This window comes from Choloepus didactylus, chromosome 23, assembly GCF_015220235.1.
Source record: "Choloepus didactylus isolate mChoDid1 chromosome 23, mChoDid1.pri, whole genome shotgun sequence".
Taxonomy (NCBI): Eukaryota; Metazoa; Chordata; class Mammalia; order Pilosa; family Megalonychidae; genus Choloepus; species Choloepus didactylus.
The window spans coordinates 1,926,110-1,946,920 of NC_051329.1; the positions used below are offsets into that span (position 1 = coordinate 1,926,110).

At 48.5% G+C, this 20,811-nt stretch overlaps 1 protein-coding gene across 1 annotated transcript in view; it reads right to left on the bottom strand.

The window, feature by feature from the left end:
- Positions 1-18,638, bottom strand: part of ADGRD1 (adhesion G protein-coupled receptor D1) — a 168,973-nt gene extending 150,335 nt beyond the window's left edge. The window contains exons 1-3 of the mRNA XM_037817221.1: positions 18,545-18,638; positions 7,941-8,600; positions 7,812-7,848 (exon numbers count right to left, since the gene is read on the bottom strand). Coding sequence (XP_037673149.1) covers positions 7,812-7,848; positions 7,941-8,060 — 157 coding nt within the window. The 5' untranslated portion in view covers positions 8,061-8,600; positions 18,545-18,638. The remainder of the gene's footprint in view (positions 1-7,811; positions 7,849-7,940; positions 8,601-18,544) is intronic.
- Between the last annotated feature and the right edge of the window lie 2,173 nt (positions 18,639-20,811).

Genomic DNA, 20,811 nt, shown 5'->3' on the forward strand with positions numbered 1-20,811 from the left:
AAGGACTCAGAGAAGATGGAGAGGATGGACTCAGAAGATGGAGAGGATGGACTCAGAGAAGATGGAGAGGATGGACTCAGAGAAGATGGAGAGGAAGGACTCAGAGAAGATGGAGAGGATGGACTCAGAAGATGGAGAGGATGGACTCAGAGAATACAGAGAGGATGGACTCAGAGAAGACAGACAGGATGGACTCAGAAGATGGAGAGGATGGACTCAGAGAATACGGAGAGGATGGACTCAGAAGACGGACAGGATGGACTCAGAGAAGATGGAGAGGAGGACTCAGAGCAGATGGAAAGGAAGGACTAAGAAGATGGAGAGAATGGACTCAGAGAAGATGGAGAGGATGGACTCAGAGAAGATGGAGAGGATGGACTCAGAAGATGGAGAGGATGGACTCAGAGAATACGGAGAGGATGGACTCAGAGAAGATGAAGAGGATGCCACACCTCACATTCACCCCAGGCTGAGCTTCTTGATTGGAAGGTAAACTCTGAAGGAGAGCACCAGCCAACGCAGAGCCAGTTTTCAAGTTCTGTGAATGGTGTTTCTGTTGTTGTTGTGTTCTTAGTGTTAGGCTTTTTTTTTTTTTTCATTTTTGTTTTGTTTTGTTTTTTGCATTGGTTGGTTGATTGGTCTTTGTTAGCTCTTGGCAACCAAGGAAGTTTTGTCATATTGCTAGCTGGATATGCATCTAAGAACAGAGAGCTCAGAGATTAAATCTCAGAGTTAACACTTTAAAACGTTAAATTGTACAGCGTGCAACAAAAGATTACAAGACAAACAAAGAAGCAGGAAATAATTCCTCATACAAAGAACAAGACAGAAATCCAGAAACCAGCAACAAAGAAGAACAGACATTGGATATACTTAGAAAAATGGATCTCAATATGCTCAAGGAGATAAAGGAAAACATGAATAAAGAGCTAAAGATATCAGGAAAATAGTGAGTGAACAATAGAATCTCAATAAAGAGACATAGATTTTAAAAAGAAACCAAACAGAAATACTACAATTAAAGACCACAACAACTGAAATGAAAATTCCTCAGAGGCTTTCAGCAGCAGTCTGGAGCTGGCAGAAGAAATAATCTGTGAACTTGAAGACAATTAAAATGATACAGACTGAGGAGCAGAAAGAAAAAAGAATTAAAAAGGGCAAACAGATTCTAAGAGAGCACAGAACACTATCAAGCATCCCAATATATGCAATATGAGAGTCCCAGGAGAAGAAAGAGAAAAAAGGGCTGAAGGAATATTCAAAGAAATAAAGACAGAAAACTCCCCAAATTTAATGAAAGGCATGAATACGCACATTCAAGAATCCCCACAAACCTCAAGCAGGATAAACTCAAAGAGAAGCAGACCCAGACATGCAGTAGTCAATTATTGAATGCCAAGAACAAGGAGAGTTCAGAAACAGCAAGAGAAAAGCAGCGAGTTGTGTACAAGGAAATCCCAATAAGATTAAGTGCCGATTTCGCATCAGAAACCATGAAGGCAAGAAGACAGTGGAAGAAATATTTAAAGTGCTGAAAGAAAATAGTTGCCAACCATGAATTTTATATGCAGTGTGACTTTCTCATATAAGGGAGAGATGAAGACATTCCCGGATAAACAAAAGCTGAGGGAGCTCGTCACCACCAGCCCGGCCCTACAAGCTGTGCTACAGGGTGTTCTCCAGACTGGAAGGAAAGGACACTGGACACGGGTCGAAGCAGCAAAAAGAAATACAGACCTGCAGTAAATGTAACCAGATGGGTAATGATAAATGCCATTATAGTGTATTGTATTTTTTGTATGTAACTTCACTTTTTGCGTCTTACAGGTTTGCAACTGCAAATGCATATAAAGTAATGATAAGTCTATGGTTTGGGACATACAACATACAGAGATATGATTTGGAACAAGTACAACAGAAAGGGGAGCTGGAGGGGTAGGGACAGTGTATGCTATTGAAGTTAAGTAGGTATCAAATCAAAGACTTAGGATGTTAACTTTTAGCCTCATGGTAACCACAAAGAAAATATATGAAAAACATATGCAGAAAGAAATGAGAATGGACCCAGAGTGGCACACTACAAAAACCCAAATGAATATGAAAGCGGGAGTTATTGGAAGAATCGAGGCACCTGCTTTAAATATCAGTGACCACAGAGAGGGTGCCACCTCTTCAGGGGAAACCGCAGCCCTCATCTAATGTCCAAGCTTCTGTCCGCACACTGCCAAACATCCACACATCGGATTCTTGATGGCGTGTTTCCATTTGCATCTCTCCTCAGCACACGAGAACAAAATGCAAGCCAAGAACAAAGTGAGCTCTATAATATGAGCTAAAGAGAAGTATCCAAACAAGTTTGCTCTCACGGGTAACCTAAAAAGGAGCACATGACTTCAAGCTGATGTCCAATGGGAGCAGATCTTCTATTACCGAAGTGCAAATTGAGAATCTAAAATGCAAAAATCAAAACTATCCATTTTCCTTTCTACCATGCTTTCCTCTAAAATCTGGGCTATTTGTTTCGAAGAGGGGAAAGCAACACAGGCTTGTTACTCAATTCATTTGGGGAAAACTCTGGAAAGGAAATAACATCTGTTCTATGAAGAACAGATGTTTTATCTTCAGAATCTTCATCTTCATAAAATAAACCCCGTGGATAATAGATTCCAAATGGTTTAATCCCTTCCTATCATCTCCATTGACAAGTGGTCATGCTCAATTCCAGGTGGAATAAGTAACAGGGAAAATAGATGGTGTTTTGTCCACACTGAAAGACTCGCCCTCCCAACGCCCCAGCGTCCACAAGTGGTCACCGGCCAGCGGGGTCTGCGCGCGTGACGGCCCCTCCCTCACTGACCTCCCGGAGGCCGTGGACAGGCAAAGCCCAGTGAGCCCACCGGCCTCGACAGGAGCCACGGGGGGGTTGCAAACTCAGACACCCACAGGGCCAAAGCTGCTGGGGAGGAGCCACGGCTGGCGTTCAAGAGCGCTAACAACCTGGAAGGCACAGACCCAAAGCAGCCGTCAACAGCGGCGTCACCCTCGGGCCCGCACTGCTGCACTGCAACGCGGGAGCGGCCGCGGCACACGGGAAACGCACGGCCTGACAGGGACGGCAGCTGCTTCCCAGCCCCTAGTGACTGTTGCTATGTACAAAGGTTTGCCCAATTTTTAAAGAGAATATGGTTCATATTATAGAAATCCAGATTTTTTATTTGAAATCTCCCCAAATTTAATGTTAACAATTTTTTAAAATTTAAAACACTGTATTGTGATAACAAGACTGGCCAGAGGGTTAAATTTAGCTAATAAGTTCCCATTCACAACCTAAGGAGCAAAGAACTCACAGTCATAAAAGCTTCATCAGAACGAGAAAATCTCTTTATTTAAAAAAAAAAGACACCCCTTGTGCCTATAAAGAAGGCGACGTGACACCTCGTAATTATTAGTTCCCCTCGGTTTGCACTAAGGACCAAGGTCCACTTGGACAACGCAGCGATAACGGGGCCCAAATGGGGCCTCCCATCTCCCCTGCCCAGCCCTAAAAAGAGGGACACCGCAGCCATAAATCAATTATTCAAGGTTAATTTCTCCAACCACATTTTATGCTTTATTGATTAGTTTTGGGTGTGGAGGGGGGCAGGAGGGAGAGAGAGAGAGCAAGTATCCATATTCAAAAAAGCTAAACAAACAAAAGCTTCGATTCATCCTCTTGCTTTGCTTCCAGGTCGCCCTCTTCTTATGCCTTCCCCATCCCATATTCCTTTTCTCCATTAAGGAAGACCCTTATCCCTGGACTTTGTTTAGGGAAGCGCATTCCATCTGCTTAATTCGACTGACACCCGCCCACGCACACAGGACGCTGTCTGCCCCTCTCCAGCCGTCTCCGCGGCACCCGGCCATCTGCACCCCAGGCCCTGCCCCGCCGTCCGGCCGCCTGGACGGCTCCCTGCCCACCCCACAGCGACTCTTTACAACCCCGGGCTCAGCTCCGACGGCCCCTCCCCTGCGGGGGGCCTTTCCCGAGCACCCCATCCCTCCACCACCCGCGCCTTCTGGTTCTCCTTGGGTTGTTTCTCGTGGCACTTGCCCCCACCTGAGATGTTTCACGGGCTGTGTGTCTGCTGTCTGTCTCCCATATCCAACTCCGTGCTCCCCAAATGTGGGGATTTCGTCTGTTCTGTTTGTACTATCTGCCTCATGTCTAAAACAGTGTCTGATGTGTGTGTGCGTGTGTGTGCATGTGTGTGTGATTTTTGCATTTGAAACCTCCCCAAATGTTGATGTTAGCAATTAACAATAACTCTATGGGTAGCATGAGTAATGTAAAGAAAGAATGAATAAATGCATGGATAAACATAGACAGACCATACTGTCATTTCTGATGCCCCCCAAAATCTATATTTGCCAAATCTCCATTTGTTCAATTGGGTATAAACAATGCTTTACAAAACACCATGATAAACACTTGTTTTTTTGCACTAGGAAGATGAAGATTCCCGATTTTGCCATGACCTAGTGCCTATGACAGTCCTTTATAAACCATACGACACTATGTAAATATAGGGAATTAGAGCCACTATCGTCATCTCTAAATAGGGGCTGGGAGGTGACCAGCCCTGTCCCTGGACCTCAGGACAAGCAAACTTCTGGATAATGACAGGGTTTGCTTTGTTTTTTTTAAATTTATGTTCCTTTTTCCTCTTTAAAAAAGTTATCTACAAAAGGGCATGTTTAGAAACTTAAAATAAAACATGGCCTGCGGTTTCCTGACTGATGCCATTCACGGATTCTGATTAACCCACCATCATATGGCTTCGCGCGTTCTCCCCAGGGAACCGGGGCAGGAAACCAAGACAGCCAGGGCCACGAGAAGGTTTCAGGCGGGGAGTGGGGTCTGGCCCCACCAGCCCCTGCTCCCCGTCTCGGGGCCTCACCTCCATCACCTGTGACACGGGAAGGTAACCAGACAGCTTCCAGCTTTCCTTTCAAACACAACCTTCAGAGATTTCTTCAAGATGACAACTTGGAGCCCCAGAGAAGCAAGAGAATGCAAAGGCCTAACACGACTCGAGGTTGCTTTTCTATTATGCAGAAAACCAAGGCACCACCAACCTGCCACAGACAACAATCTGACGAAGATCTAGTGACCTGGGCAGTGTCAGAGCGAACCAGCAGACCCTGGCGAACGCGCCCACCCGGAGGCTGAGCTGAGGCAGGCAGCTCTCTTCCTCGGTGGGGTTCATCAGTCACTGGCGAAGCTCTGCCCGAGGGTGCAGGGATGGCAGCAAATGTTCCCGAAGCCCAAGTCTGCAACAGCACAACACGAGGGTCCAGCATGGGGTGACAGGGGCCCCGTTAGTGGTCGAGAGCAAAAGTCGGCATGGTTGTGGTGGGGCGGAGACTGGTCCCAGCCCTGTCCTGGGCACCCCCCCGAGATCACCCTAACCCCGTGCGTGCTCGGGGCTCTTTCCCACGTGCCGCTGCTTCTTAAGAGACGTTGGCATGCCCCCCTCCCTAACTCCCACCGATCGGCGAGCTCCTGCGGGCAGCACTGAGCCTTGTCAGTCCCATCAGCTGGGCGACGTGGCACATCACTGAAAGACAAGCTTCTTCGCCCGCCACGAGGCCACGCTACCCCCCAGCCTGGGGAGGAGTGCGTGAGTTCACACGGGAGCACCCGGTAACTGCCAGGCCAGCTCTCCAGCGGCGGCCTGGTGCTCCACGGGCTGCGCACGGCACCATCTATGTAGCCGTTTCACTGCTGGGGATGTTTGGGTTATTTCCACGTTCTTTGGCCGTTCCTGGGTCGGCACCCAGCAGTGGGAGCTCCGGGGAAGTGCTGGGCACTGGGTTACCTGCTTGGGGTTCCCTGGGGTGCAGCCGGGCTCGGGGGAGAAGCACGCACCACGGAGGCGGCTCTGACCCGGCCCAGGGCGGGCTGGACTTGTCCGTAGAGAAGGGGCTGAGCAGAGGGCAAGACGGAAGAGAGACGGCCAAGGAAAAGGCTGGAGAGGGGAGGGGAGGATGTGAATGGGGAGAAGGGGCAGGAGAGGAAAGAGGGGGCAAGAGAAGGAGGAAGGAAAAGGGAAGAAGCAGTTGAGTTAATGCAGGGAAAACATGGAGAACTGTCTTCAAACGGTAGTCCTCCTCAGGACAGAAGGAAGGACGGACGGTAGGGAGGGAGGCAGGGAAACGGGGAAGGAGGACAGAAAAAATAAAAGGAGACAGAAAACAAAGTGAGCAAGAAGTCAGGGAGAAAAGGGAGAAGGGAAGGAGGGAAGAGAAAGAAAACAAACAGTGTGATTGAAACTTGGGAGTCAATAAACATTCGCCTTCCTCACCACTCTAAAAAGGAAGGAAGGAGCGGGGAAGAGAAGGAAATAAAAGGTTTAAAAGATAGTGGGGTGGGGGCAAGGGAGAATAAGAAGAAAGAGATTACTAGAGACTGGAAAATGGACAAGGAAACTTTTAGACACGGAACATGGTTAAGAACAAAAACTCCCTCTCTTGAGGGCCCCAAAGGGCTGTGGCGTTGACTGCTTCTCAAAGGTAACGAGTCGATCAACAAACACTTTTCCCACCCTGACCCAGGGCCCCGGGGGTGCGAGGCTTGCACCGGGAACACAGACGGAATCCCAGCAGCTCCGCGAAGCTCAGGCCGAGTCCGAGCCGTGTGTGGGCCCCGGGAGGCGGCATCGGGGACACACGCCAGGGACGCCCCGCAGCTGCCTTTCTAAGCCCGGCTCAGGAGAATCGCCGCACCCCCGTCTCCCGCAGGATGAGCTGGGGGGCCGGCCGGTGGCGAGAAGGGGAGTCTCACAACGGCACGTCCCCTCGCCAGGGCAGTGCTGGCCGTTTCGTTCCCACGGCCCTGAACGTGGAAATGCTCCTGTCTGTCCTCAGCACTAGGCTGAGGAAAGGGAAAACACTGCCGCCACAGCCTCGTAAAGAGAGGGGGCAAGAGAAGGGCGGCCTCGCCACTGAAACTGGTGGACCAAGGCTCTGAGGACGGGCAGAGGCTGTGTCCCGGGGCTGCCGGAGCCATGAGGAGGCCACGTGGGGAGCCAGGCTTGTGCACCTGCCCCTGCTTCACCGCCAGACGGCCCCCGCGGAGGCCTGGAGCCTGGGGCCACGTTGCCCGCTGCTGCCCCCGGAGACGGGCAGGGGCCTGGCGGTCCCCCTGCGGTGCAGGGTCAGGGCCCTGCCCATGCCCAGGCCAGGTCCGTTCTCACGGAAGTCCAGCCCGGGACCATCAGGGAGCCACAACAGGGACGTGGCTCCCGCCCCTCGCAGACCCGTCCCCTCCCGGCCCGACACTGCCTGCCGACGCTCCGAGTGGAAGGCGCCAGTCCCTCCGTCGTCCCCGAGAAAGGCCTCCTGGGTCGCCTCTAGGCTGAGGGATTGCCACGGCCCAAAGGCAGGTGGGCTCCAGCTGCAGGGGACAGAGGTTTTCTCACCCAGCTTCATACCCCGAGTCGGGGTAGGGGCGCCCCAGCGGACAGCACTGTCGGCAAGAGAGGGCTATAAGGACCAAGAGAGCTCACGTTGAACACATGGTGTGAGCTGGAAGAGACCGCAGAGGATGCTCAACTCCGAGGAGATTAAGTGTCCTTAACCACAAGGTTCCCTGGGACCCCGGGAGACTCTGCCCACACTGCCCGGCCAGGCTGAAGTCCAAGCCGAGAACCGCCGGGGCGGCCAGGAGGGAGCACCCACCGCACCCAGGAGCCCGGAGAGGCCCCAGCCAAGGGTCTGAGCAGCTCCCAGGCCACCCGGCTCGGGGAGGAGCAGGAAGGGACGCTCACCTGGGTGGTGTCGGGTCGCGGAGTGGACGCCGTGCACCTGCACATAAAACAGCACAGGGTGAGACGCGCTTGGGAAACCTCCCGGCGGAAATCCAGGGCTGCTCCTCCACGGCCGCGCTGGGGAATTACCTGGAATCCACGGGAAAACAGCAGCAGCCAGGAGCACCAGCAGGGAGCCAGCAGCATCCTCATGGCGTCCCCGAGGTCACGCTGGGCCCGGAGGACTCCTGAGGGTCTGCGGTGAAGCATCCTTGTTTAACTTGCCCTTCCTTGGCCAAGAGGCATTTTCACAGCTCCCAGGGAGAAAGCAAATCCGTTTCTGTGATGTCTCTTTAAAGAAAGCGCGCTGGCTTGGAGGGTTAGTGGGGGTTTCTTCCCTGTCTCAAAACTGGAGCTTCGTGGGCGATCCGTGGACACATCGCGGAGGGCAGCACGGCGAGAAGTGGACAGTCCCCCGCGGCCCGGGGACGGCAGCCCAGCCCCGTCCCTGCCGTCTGTGCCCAGAGAGAGCAGGCTGGCCCGTCCGTGCTTTCTTCTGACTTCGAGAGTGTTCCTTTGTCCGAATCCGGGTCTGGAACCGGACTTCTCCCTCTTTCTGCTGAAAGCTGGGCTCCCGCCGACGGCTCCACTGCCCTCCCCAGCTGCTGGGGCGCAGGGCGAGGCGGGGTGATGTCAGGCTCTCTCCGCAAACTTTGTTCTGTTCTGTTTCTCTATTTATATCCCGCCGCTGCCGTGTCTTCCTGGGTCCTAACACCAGTCTGTTAAGAACAGCTGGAAATATTTCAGGATCTTAGGTTCACAAGCAGACCAGAGAGAGAGAGAGAGAGAGAGAGAGAGATGTGTTGTGGTTTTTAAAATCGCAGATGCCTTTCTAGTCAACACTCTTAGAGTCTGCACAAATGTTAGTAACTATGAAATGTTCGACAAATCATAAACCCTGTTAGATCCGAGTCTTGTTTGCCCAAAGGAAGAAGTAGGTGACATTTGGATGGAAACAGTAAATAAACCACACCTGCTGGGCCCCCGACGGGTAAATGCTGACGACTTTTTCTCCTTAACTCTTTCAGAGGTCAGCGAAAGCTATGAAATCATCTCACAAGCGACACCGCGTAATTCTGCCGCTCGCCGTCTCTCCCACACTCCCTGTAGCATCCAGAACAAGAAGCCAGGGCCTCAGTTTACCCAGGACCAAAAGAGCTGTCCAATCCACTCCAAATCTGTGTGTAAACACACACACACACCATGATGACAGTCACTGCTGCATTGTGCTGTCTGACGTTCCTAACACACTTCCCTGCACCAGAGCCACCACTGAGTAGCTGTGTGCCCTTGGGCAAATTACTCGACTTCTCTGTGTTCCAAATTCTTCATCTGTAAAAAGTAAGAGTCCCTACTCCCTGGGGATGCAAATCGTGAGATGGTACATATAAGGCTTGCAGAGCAGAGCTTGGGAAATATTTAGCACTCAATAAATGTTAGCTATTTTTTACTAAGAAAAAATACCATGCAATAATGTAAACTATTATGATTATTATAAAGCAGAAAATAACACTCAATAAATGTTAGCCAACATTATCATCTCAGTTGTCCTGACTTTAAATGGGAGTAGAGTCTGGAATTCAATGTCCTTCCTAAAGAGGATGAGAAAATGACTTCGGGGAGGGGGTGATTATTTTTAACTTGTTCCTGCAGCCTGCAGCCTCCCAGCGTCTCTGACAACCGGACGATCCCGCAGAGCTGGGTGGGGCGAGAGGAGGGTTCACAGCTCCCGGCACGTAGAGACCCGTGAGCTCCAAGGCGCCGCAGGCAGGAGCCGCCAGAGAGCAGACCCCAATCCTGTCCCCAGGGGACGAGCTCCCTCGGGGAAAAACGACTTTGCAGCCCCTATCTTCACATTTCATCTAGTTTTTGGTGCCCCCACTACCTCCCCCTGGAAGAAAAAGAAGGACGCATGGGGAGAGACGGGCAAATGCAGATTTTTCTTGGTACGGTTTTGTTTTTTTTTTTTTTAATTCAGTTTTGTTGAGATATATTCACATACCATACAGTCATCCACGGTGTACAATCAACTGTTCATAGTACCATCATATAGTTGTGCATGCATCACCCCAATCTGTTTTTGAACATTTTCCTTACACCAGAAAGAATCAGAATCAGAATAAAAATAATAATTAAAAAATTTAAAAAAAAAACCACCCAGATCACCCCCCTATCCCACCTTATTTTTCATTTAGTTTTTGTCCCCATTCTTCTACTCATCCATCCATACGCTGGATAACGGGAGTGTGATCCACAGGGTTTTCATAATCACACTGTCACCCCTTGTAAGCTTCATTGTTATACAATCATCTTCAAGGGTCACGGCTACTGGTTTGGAGTTTGGTAGTTTCAGGTATTTACTTCTAGCTATTCCAATACATTAAAACCTAAAAAGTGTTATCTGTATAGTGTGTACGAGTGTCCACCAGCGTGACCTCTCGGCTCCGTTTGAAGTCCCTCAGCCACTGATGCTCCATTTCACTTCATTTTGCATCCCCCTTTTGGTCAAGATTGGTACAGTTTTTAACTTAAGAAGAATGAAACCGATTTCTAAGTAAATTAACCGCCTTTCCCGTTTCTAAGACTGAACAAAGCTGACGTGTTATTTTTTTAAATCTTAATGGATGAGGGAAGGAAGAACATTCTGGAAAGAAGCCTTGGAACGGGCAAAAGTGTGGGGCTCCGCGTGGCCTGCACTGTGAGCGTGCGCTGCTCCTGCCTGCCCAGCCCCCTTCCCCTTCTGTGGATAAAACCTGTGTTTGTCCCCTGGAGACCCTTCCCTACCAACCCAGGACGGTCGGGCCCGGGGGGCTCCTGACCCACAGGGACCACGGCGGCTCCGTGACTCGTCAGGACCACCCGCGTCCTCCTGCAAGCGCACGTTGGCCCCAGGAGAGGGGAGGCTCCCCCTCTCCCACTGCAGTTGCTAACCCAGGGGATGTTAAATCGTCGGTGCCCATTTTTCTCACAACAAAGAAAAGATTCATCCAAAATAGAAAGTAACGGGCAAAATGGGAGTGAAAGGAGAGAAGGAACTTGTGACATCACCTGGGCCCCTGGATCCTGCTGTACCTAAAGCTGGTTTTCAGTAATGGCGCCAATAAGTTCATGTTTTGGCTCAAGCAGTGGGAGCCCGGTTTCTGCCCCTTGCGATTCAGAGTTCTGATCAATGCAACATATTTGAGAAACCACAAGAAATCTGGTATTTATAAGGACGGGGTGCGAGGGGGAACGTGGCAGGAGCTCAGACTGGAGAGACGGGCAGCGGGCCTGGGCTCCGGCCACCTCCTGCCACCCCCGGGCACGGCTCGGCCTCACCTCCTGCTCCGGCTGTATTGGACCAGCGCCTCCCCCGGCACAGCCTCACTGCTGCAGAACTGCTGGCAATTCCCCGAGGTCCAAGGGTGCCCTGCCCTGGAGCGCCTCTCACGCAGCAGGTGGGGTGCCTGGGAAACCCACTCGCCCCTCACACGAGCCCCCAGAAGTGTGGGAGGTCCGTGTCCGTGGAGCGAGCCTGACCGATGAGGTGCCTGAGCCCGGGATCAACGTCTTCCCCGCCTCCCCTTCGGGCACGGTGGGGGCAACGCGTAGCACCCCGTGGGGTTGGCTCTCCCCCCTCGCTGCCCCCACCACTGCCCCTGGAACCACACTCCCAGGTCAGCCACGCGTGCACGTTTCACTCTCGGGCTCTGCTTTCAGAGAGGCCAGGAGCAGGCGGTGTGGAAGGTCAGTCCCACGTCGCCGGCTGCGGGGGTCCCCGCGTGCTCTGGGCACAGGCGACCTTCTCTTGGGCGCACGCCACACCTCTCATCCAGGTTTCAAAGGGGAGGGGGCAGGGGTAAAAGCTAGGAAAGTGTTGAGTTGACAAGCAGTGTGTGAAGCAGGAACACGCATGGCAAACATCGCTGGCTGCCCACCTAGTATCTATTCTCTCCTTCTTTCTCTACAGAATTCCAAACCCCTTTCAGCCAAGGTAGCCAACTGGCGTAAGGACAAGATATCTCTGGGACGGAGTTCTAGGAAAACGTTTTTTTTTTTTTAATTAAATTCAGTTTTATTGAAATACATTCACACACCATACAATCATCCATGGTATACAATCCACTGTCCACAGTATGATAACATAGTTATGCGTTCATCACCACAGTCTATCTCTGAACATTTTCCTTACATCAGAAAGAACCAGAACAAGAATAAAAAATAAAAGTGAAAAAAGAACACCCAAACCATCCCCCTCAGCCCACCCCATTTGTCCTTTAGTTTTTATCCCCATTTTTCTACTCATCCATACACTAGATAAAGGGGGTGTGATCCACAAGGTCTTCACAATCACACTGTCACCCCTTGTAATCTACATTATTATATAATTGTCTTCAGGAGTCCAGACTGCTGGGTTGGAGTTTGGTAGTTTCGGGTATTTACTTCTAGATATTCCAATACATTAAAACCTAAGAGGTGTTATCTATATAGTGCATAAGAATGTCCACCAGCGTGACCTCTCGACTCCATTTGGAATCTCTCAGCCACTGAAACTGTTTCGTCTCATTTTGCATCCCCCTTTTGGTCAAGAAGATACTCTCAGTCCCACGATGCCGGGTCCACATTCATCCCCGGGAGTCATACTCTGCGTTGCCAGGGAGATTTACACCCCTGGGAGTCGGGTCCCACGTAGGGGGGAGGGCAGCAAGTTCACCTGTCGAGATGGCTCAGTTAGAGAGAGAGAGGGCCACATCTGAGCAACAAAGAGGTACTCAGGGGGAGACTCTTAGGCACCATTACAAACAAGTTTAGACTCTCCTTTGTGGTAATGAGCTTCATAAGGGCAAGTCCCATGCTCGAGGGCTCAGCACATCAAACTGCCAGTCCCAATGTTTGTGACAACATCAACACCAGTCCAGGTGAGGATGTCCAACACATCCGCACCTTCCCCCAGATCCTCGGGGCTGGGGAGGGGGAGGCTGTAAATATATTTTTTATTTTCTGCCCAAATTACTCTAGGATGTGTCACTATTTCACTCCAGCCTATACTAACCTACCGTATCTCACTTCCTATTCAAAGTTCCATGCAATTGTGGTGTTTGAACAAATCGACTGTAGAGTTGTACCATTTAGAAAATTTAGATCCTGTACCAAATAGATATTTATTCCCTTGGTCTCATATGAAAGTTGAAGTTTTAAAACACAATCAGTTTCAACCTTTACCCTTTGGCCTGGCTTGCCCTGGTCTTAACCAGACCTGCTTCATTCATATCACTAATTGAAGTCTGGGCTCTTTTTCAGCTTTTTTTTTTTTTTTTTTTTGACAGTGGCTGTATGCACTAATACTGACATTCATATCTGCCGAGCTCTAGCTCTGAGTTTCAGGTGTCTCAGAGATGTGCATTGTTCCAGAGACCAATCAGGTTATACGCTACGGGATCAGCATCTCAAAGTTTAGAGACAGGCCCCACAATTCAGCGATAGAGTCAACTGCTGTAAGAGCTTACAATCTAGGGACTATTACAATTATTGTGTCCACGTTAGGCTATGTTATAAGATTCAATTCTGAGTTTACACATTGTAGTTAGTCCATATTGGTGAGGCATCATCCCTCTCACCATGTTTTCTCCAACACTTTTACTCCTATATATATATTTTAGGAAAATGTTTTTAAGAGGAAAGTCCCTTTTCCATCTTTGCCCTTTGTGAAGCCTTCGGACCTCGGGCTTTTTTCCGGCCTAGAACGTGAAAGTGGTAAAGAGAGGTGGAGCCGCTGTCCAGCAATCAGGAGCATGAAACTCCCAGGATGCAGAAAGCAGGAAAGACCATTATTCTCATCCTGACAACAAAAGGCCAGATAATCTACAAAATTATCACTTTTCTCAAATCCATTAGAGAGGGGAAGTCACAGGGAAACCACCTGGCTGAAAGGACAGGTGGACGTGAGCTTCACTCACCTGTGGCAGAGCCCCAGAGGAAGGTGGAGCCCATGCAGGTAAGTACCAGCCCACCAGGTAAGGACCAGCCCACCAGGTAAGAACCAGCCCACCAGGTAAGTACCAGCCCACCAAGGAAGGACCAGCCCACCAGGTAAGAACCAGCCCACCAGGTAAGTACCAGCCCACCAGGGAAGAACCAGCCCACGCAGGTAAGAACCAGCCCACCAGGTAAGAACCAGCCCACCAGGTAAGTACTAGCCCACCAGGGAAGGACCAGCCCACCAGGGAAGAACCAGCCCACCAGGTAAGAACCAGCCCATGCAGGTAAGGACCAGCCCACCAGGGAAGTACTAGCCCACCAGGTAAGGACCAGCCCACCAGGTAAGGACCAGCCCATGCAGGTAAGCTCTCAGCAGAAGGCCGGTGTGGGCTGCTGTGAGTGTGCAGAATCCCCGACAGCTGCAGGCGATGGGGGAGCTCACCAGGCTCGGGCCGCTCTCCCCGGACCTCGGCAGGCTCTCAGGAGACTGCAGAAGCCCGTGGCCACCACAGCAAAAGGGCACGAAGGCCTCCCCAGTCCCTCCTCCCCCAGGAAACAAAGCCCTTAAGTCCTGGGGAGGCCGAGCCAACCCTCCCACCAGCAGGGCACAGGGGAAGGACCTGTGGGTAGAGGCAAACCCTCCACCCACCCCCCTGGGCCCGGGGCCGCAGCGAGCTCCTGCTGTGGGGGGAGGATGGGGCCACCGAGGGGCACGGGATCTGCCTTCAACTGAGACTGAGCCAGGAACGCACAGACCCCGCTGCCCCCCACTACCAGGCTGGCGAGGACCAAACCCCAACAGTGGCCGGGTACGGGCGAGGGGCCAGAGTGTGAGACCCAAAACCCCAAGAATGGACCCGGAACCCCCTGCCAAACCAACCCCACCCTAAGCACAGGTTATGCCAGGGGAATCTGAAGTCAGGAGTGCACTGAAGGTAACCATAGCAACAGAACCCAAACTCAGCTCGACTGCTAGGTTGAGTTACACACACACACACACACACACACACACACAGAGGGAGAGTAACGGACGAGCAGGAAAGAGGAGCACACATTTCCCAGCATAAATACTACTGACCTCATTCTCCACTACCTTAAACAAGACGCCCAGTGCTCATTCTAAAATTAAACACACCCAAAAAGGCAAGGAAAAACAACTCACGGTCAAGAGACAAAGCAATCGAAAGAACCATACTCAGGAAGACTCAGATGTTAGAACTCTAAGACTTAAAACTGAAAATAAGTATGATTAATATGTTAAATGCCTTCCTGGAAAATGGTGGCAGCGCTCAAAAACAGATGGGAAATTTCAGCACAAAGAGATAAATTATATGAAGGTGTCAAATGGAAATGCTACAAAATTATTTCAAAATGGGCAACAGATAAGACATTCCTTCTTTGAGCTCATCAGTAGACTCAGCACAGCCGGGGAGAGAATCAGTGAACATTTACGATACGACGATTGGAACTGGCCAGACTGAAACACAAAGTGAAAAGGATAATTTTTAAAAAGCCAGCATGAAAGAGGAGTGCAACTGCACAAGTGATCTAACACATGTGTAATTAAAATTCAAGTAGTAGAAGAGAGAGAAAATGGGGCAGAAAAACCTTTTGAGGAGATAATGTCCTAGAACTTGATAATACAATAATTCAACCACAGACCCAAGACGCTCAGACAACCCAGGCAAGATAAATGCCAAACACGCACACTAGACATGTGACCATGAAGCTGCCGAAAATCAAATATAAAAGAAGAATCGTGAGATCAGCAGGAGGAAAATGCATTACATGGGGAGGAACAAAGATAAGAATGTCCCTGTCTTCTCATCGAAAACTGCTCAAGTCAAAGGGGAAAGCAGTGAAATATCAAAGGCACGGGGTGGGTGGGCGGAGGAGGCTGTCGGCCGGATTCTACGCCCAGTGAATCTCTCAAAAACGGAGAGGCACTAAGATGGGGAAAGGGGGCGTAACTCTAATGGGTATGAGGGTTTTTTGGGGGGTTGATAAAGTGCTCTAGAATTAGATAGTGGCGATGGCTGCACAACCATGTAAATATACCAAAAACTGCCAAATTTTCATTTTAAAAGGGTGGATTTTATGGTATGTGAATTATATCTCAATAAAAAATGGAGATATAAACACTTTTTCAAATGAGCACAAACTGGAAGAATTCATTACCAGCAGACCAGTACTATAAGAAAGGTTAAAAGAAGTTATTTAGGTAGAACCATATACCGCTAGAGAGAACATGGATCTACACAAAGAAATGAAGTTTTCTAGAAATTATGTAAATTTAGGTAATCTTGAAAGATACTTTTTCTTATGTTTAATTGCCATAAAAGAAAATTAAACTGCTGCGGGTTTCTAGCATATGTAAAAGTAAAATATATGACAAAAAATCACACAAGAGGGGAGAGAGAAGCGGAGAGGCTGCTGGGGCGCCTCGGCTACACGCGGGACGGATAGTGCTGGAAGGTAGTCTGCGGCTGATTACAGAGCTGGGCCCTAGCACGGCTTACGGGGAAAAAAAATTTAGTAAACCTTAGGACAATCATGGAAACAAATGTCAAAGAGCTATAAATAAAGAGCCAATGAGAGACATGAAGGGAATCATAACAAATTCTCCATCCAAAGCAGACACAACACAGCGGGAAAAGAACAAGGCACAGATGGAGCAACAATAAAACAACCGGCAGGAAGGCAGACTTTATCCCAAACCTACCAGTCGTTGCAGAGAAGGTGGAATGTCAGTGACATGAAGACACCACAGAGCAGGCAGAGAGCTGCAGATGGGATAAGGTAGAAAGACCCAAGACAATACATTGAAAAATAAAGATACAGCTAGGTTAAAAGTAAAAGCAGGGAACCAAGATAAATCATGCAAACACTAATCAAAAAAAAAAAAAAAAAACTGTAGTGGGGATATATATTCAATGGGGATATAAGTATGAGACAAAGAGATAAAAAGACTCATTATATAAGGATAAAGAAGTCAATTCACCAAAAATACCTAATAATCCTAAACATGTTTGTATCTAACAATAGAACTTGAAATTATATAGTGCAAAAACTGCTAGAACTCAGAGGAGAAAAAAACAAATCCAAAGTTATATTTGGAGACTCCTCTCTCAGTAATCAATAAACAAGTAGAAAATGAGTGAGGACACACAGAAGGCAAGAACCACACTATTAACCGACATGTTTAATCGGCTTTTACAGAACCCTCCACCCAACAACAGAGGAATGATATCCTTTTCAATTGCACACGAAACACTCACACAAACAGACTGTATTCTAGCCACCAAAACAACAAATATGAAATATTGAGAGCATATAAGTATGTTCTCTACCCATAATGGAATTAAACTAGAAAATTTTAAAAAGTAAGATACCTGGATTTGGGAAGATGAAAATGTTCTAAAATTAATTACGGTGAAACATGATTCTGTCAATAAACTCAAAAACACTGAGTTGTAAACTTTAAATAGGTCATCTTTATGGTACTTAGATTACCTAGAACTAATTAGTGAGTGTAGCAAAGCCATAGGATACAAGGTCAAATACAAAAATTAATTGGGTTTTATGTACTAGCAATGAACAACTGGAAAGTAAAATATAAAAATTATCAATTATAATAGCACTAAAACAGAACGCTTAAGTATAACTCTAACAAAATATGTGCAAAGAGCACTGAAATAAACGGAGAGGTGCACTATGTTCTTGGATTGGAATATTGAATGTTGTTAAGATGACAATTGTCCCCAAACAATTCCACAAAAATCCCAGTCAAATCCCAATCACACAATCCCATGCAAGATTTTGCCAGGATATGTTGTAGAAATCGACAGATTCTGAGAAATATATGGAAAAGCAAAGGTACTAGAATAGACGAAACTATCTTGAAAATTATGTGCAAAGTTTGAGGACACCAATATACCACTATAAAGCTACAGGAATCAGTAGAGTGGTATTAATGAAAAGTTATACACATATATCAATGAAACAGAAGAGTCAAGAAATAGAGGCTACCTATATTGTTAACTGATTCTCAACAGAAGTGCAAAGGGAATACAATGGAGAAAGGGTAGTCTTTTCAACCAACAGAGGTGGGACAATTGTACATCCATATGGGGGGGCATTGAAGAATCATGACCCATACCTCCCAGTATAACAAAAATTTAACTCAAATTGGATCATAGACCAAATGTGAATCCTAAAACTATAAAAATTCTAGAATAAAATAGGTGGAAATATTTGTGGTCTTGGGTAAGGCAAAGACTTATTAGATAAAACCCCCAAAGCACAAATCATAACAGAAAATAATTAGAAATTAGACTTCATCGAAATATAAAACATACACTCTTCAAAACAAATGAACAAACAACCCAATTTTAAAAGATGGCAAAGGATCTTGAGCAGACAATTTACCAAAAATACATACGGATGGAATATAAACACATGCAAAGTCTCTCAGCAGGCCCAACCATCTGGGAAATACCAATCAAAACATCCGAGGGACACCGGTGCACCCCTCTTAGAATGGGTGGGATGGGGGTGAAAACATCAAGTGCTGGCCAGGAGGAGAAGCCACTGAACCCTCAGACATTACTGCTGAAAATGAAAAATGGTTCGGCCACTTGGAAAAGCCTGCCCCCTTCTTGTAAATGTACACATACCTGCCTTACGGGCCAGCAATTTCACTCCTAGGTACGTTTCCAAGAGAAATGAAAACTTACGTTCACACAGAAGACCTGCATGGAGATGTTTCTAGCAGCTCTGTTCACAGTCGCCAAATACGGGAAACAACCCAAACGCCCTTCTCCTGGTGAGTGGATACACCGACTGGCCTGTCCGTAGAGCGGAAGGTACCCAGCTGTAAAAGGGAGCAAATAATTCACTCACACAGCAGTGCACATCTCAAGGTCATTATCCCATGTGAAAGAAGCCTCGTAGGAAAGGCTCCACGCTCTGAGTCCATTTACGTGACGTTCTTATAGGAACAGAAAGCAGACCTGAGGCCATCAGGAAGCAGAGGTGAAGGAAATATTAACCACAAAGGAGCACGAGAGAAATCTGGGGGTGTGTTGAACTTATTCTTGTCTTGTTGTAGTAGTGGTTACGTGACTCTTTGCATTTGTCAAAACTCATAGAACTGAAATCTAGAAAGGGTGGGTTTTTATGCGTACGATTTTCCCTCACTGAACCTGCCCCCCAAAACCCTACAGGTGCAGGATGGCGGAGTCAAAGGTTAGAAGGAGCTTGGGTCCTGGGGGCACTGGGGTGCTGCCATACAGCCCCTCTACCTGGCCAAGCCATGGGAGTCTGGCTTTGGTTACATACACTTGAAAATAATCTCTGACTGACACGCACGACAAGACTATCTGGGCCTCACCTCGATTACTCATCTGAGATGGTTTCTCAGACCAGAGCAAATTTTCTACTTTTCCTGTGAATGCCGTCTGCCTGCCAGTCCATTTTCATTTTCACAACCCTGCATCTGAGGAAGAAATAGCTCCAGATATTCACCAGTGGGATGTTAATAGACAGTGAAGCACGAAGTAACCATCAGCTGTCACTACACCACCATCAGCCCATAAACAGTTAACATATCATCCAGCAAACACAACTGGCCTTTGGATGTTGAATCAAAAAGCACTGATCTTGCAGCTTTTAGAAAACCAGGCTGAACCTCTGTAGCAAAACTACAATTAATTAATACCTTACTCACTGTCCCAGTGACTAAAAATATGAAGCCCCATATTTTTGTGGGGGGCTCTACCCCAGGCTCTGGGGAGGGACACTGAAGTGGCCCAGCACCAATCAGTAAGTCACATTCCCCCACCGCAGGGATCGGTTCACCGAGGGGTGCCTGGCCAGCGACACGCGGTGGACACTGCTGTCAATGCTGGGTGCAAAAAGACGCTGTTTCTCCTAGAGCACAAATTGCAGCGCGTCGGCAGCCACCTTGCTACTTGGAGACATGAGCTTGCTTGAGAAGGGAGCAACAAAAAGGAACTGGAGACTGAACCAGAGGTTGATTCCTGATGACATCTATGTCCTGCGTATGGCCATCCTATCCTCTGGACTTCCTGTTGTTCAAAAAGTCGTCCTCCCCATCTTGTTTCATCCCTTTTGAGTTGGGATTTCTGTCACTTGTAGCAGAAAGCATTCCGACTGAGACAGGCTTGGAGGAGGCAGTTTTGGGGAAGGGCATTTTATGAATTTGTTTTTTTGTTATGGTTTAAGTTATAGTTGGCTAATAACCAATAAGAAAAGTGTGAAATTCAATACAATTTCAAATCCAGGTATCTTTTTAAAATTTTCTGGTTTAATTCCATTTGTAGAGTCTCCGTGAGACTCAGGATTAGAATTTTTGGGGCTCTCCCTGGTATAAATCTCTGAGCCCCCGGGAGACGACAGTGCTCCTTCTGCGGAGATCACCACCTGGCAGGACAGAACTGCACTTGGTGGGCACAGCAGCGAGGGAGGTGGCTGAGTGTAAACAAGGCCCAAAGAGGGGAAAGCAGAACTGAGGGCTGGAGCAAGAGAGAGACTCCTGACTATACTGTTTGAGCCCTAGACTCAGTCATTCCTGAGGCCAACGATTCTTAGACTTTTCAATACCTGAGCCAAGAAACTCCCTTTTCTGCTTAGGTTGGTTTGAACTGAGTTATTTTAGCTGCAACTAAATGAGTCCTGCAGAACGCTGAGCCCACGGCTCCGGGGACCTCTGCTTTGGTGTTCTCAGTCGGGGCCCGCCGAGCCCGTCTTCCTGGAGCACGGGCGTGACCTCAGCCTCTTCTGCAGGGACGGGGTGGGGGGGTTCTACACAGAGATATTCCTGAAGACAAGCAGCCCCTGGAGACTGGGGCTGCTCCTCGGTGTGCGGAAAAGCACCGTTCCGCATGAAGACTGCTTTATACCGAGGAGTTTGGGGCAGGATCTATAAATGCTGCAAATTAGGCCTTTAAAAGTTAGTAGTTGCTTTTTTCTCTCCATGTTT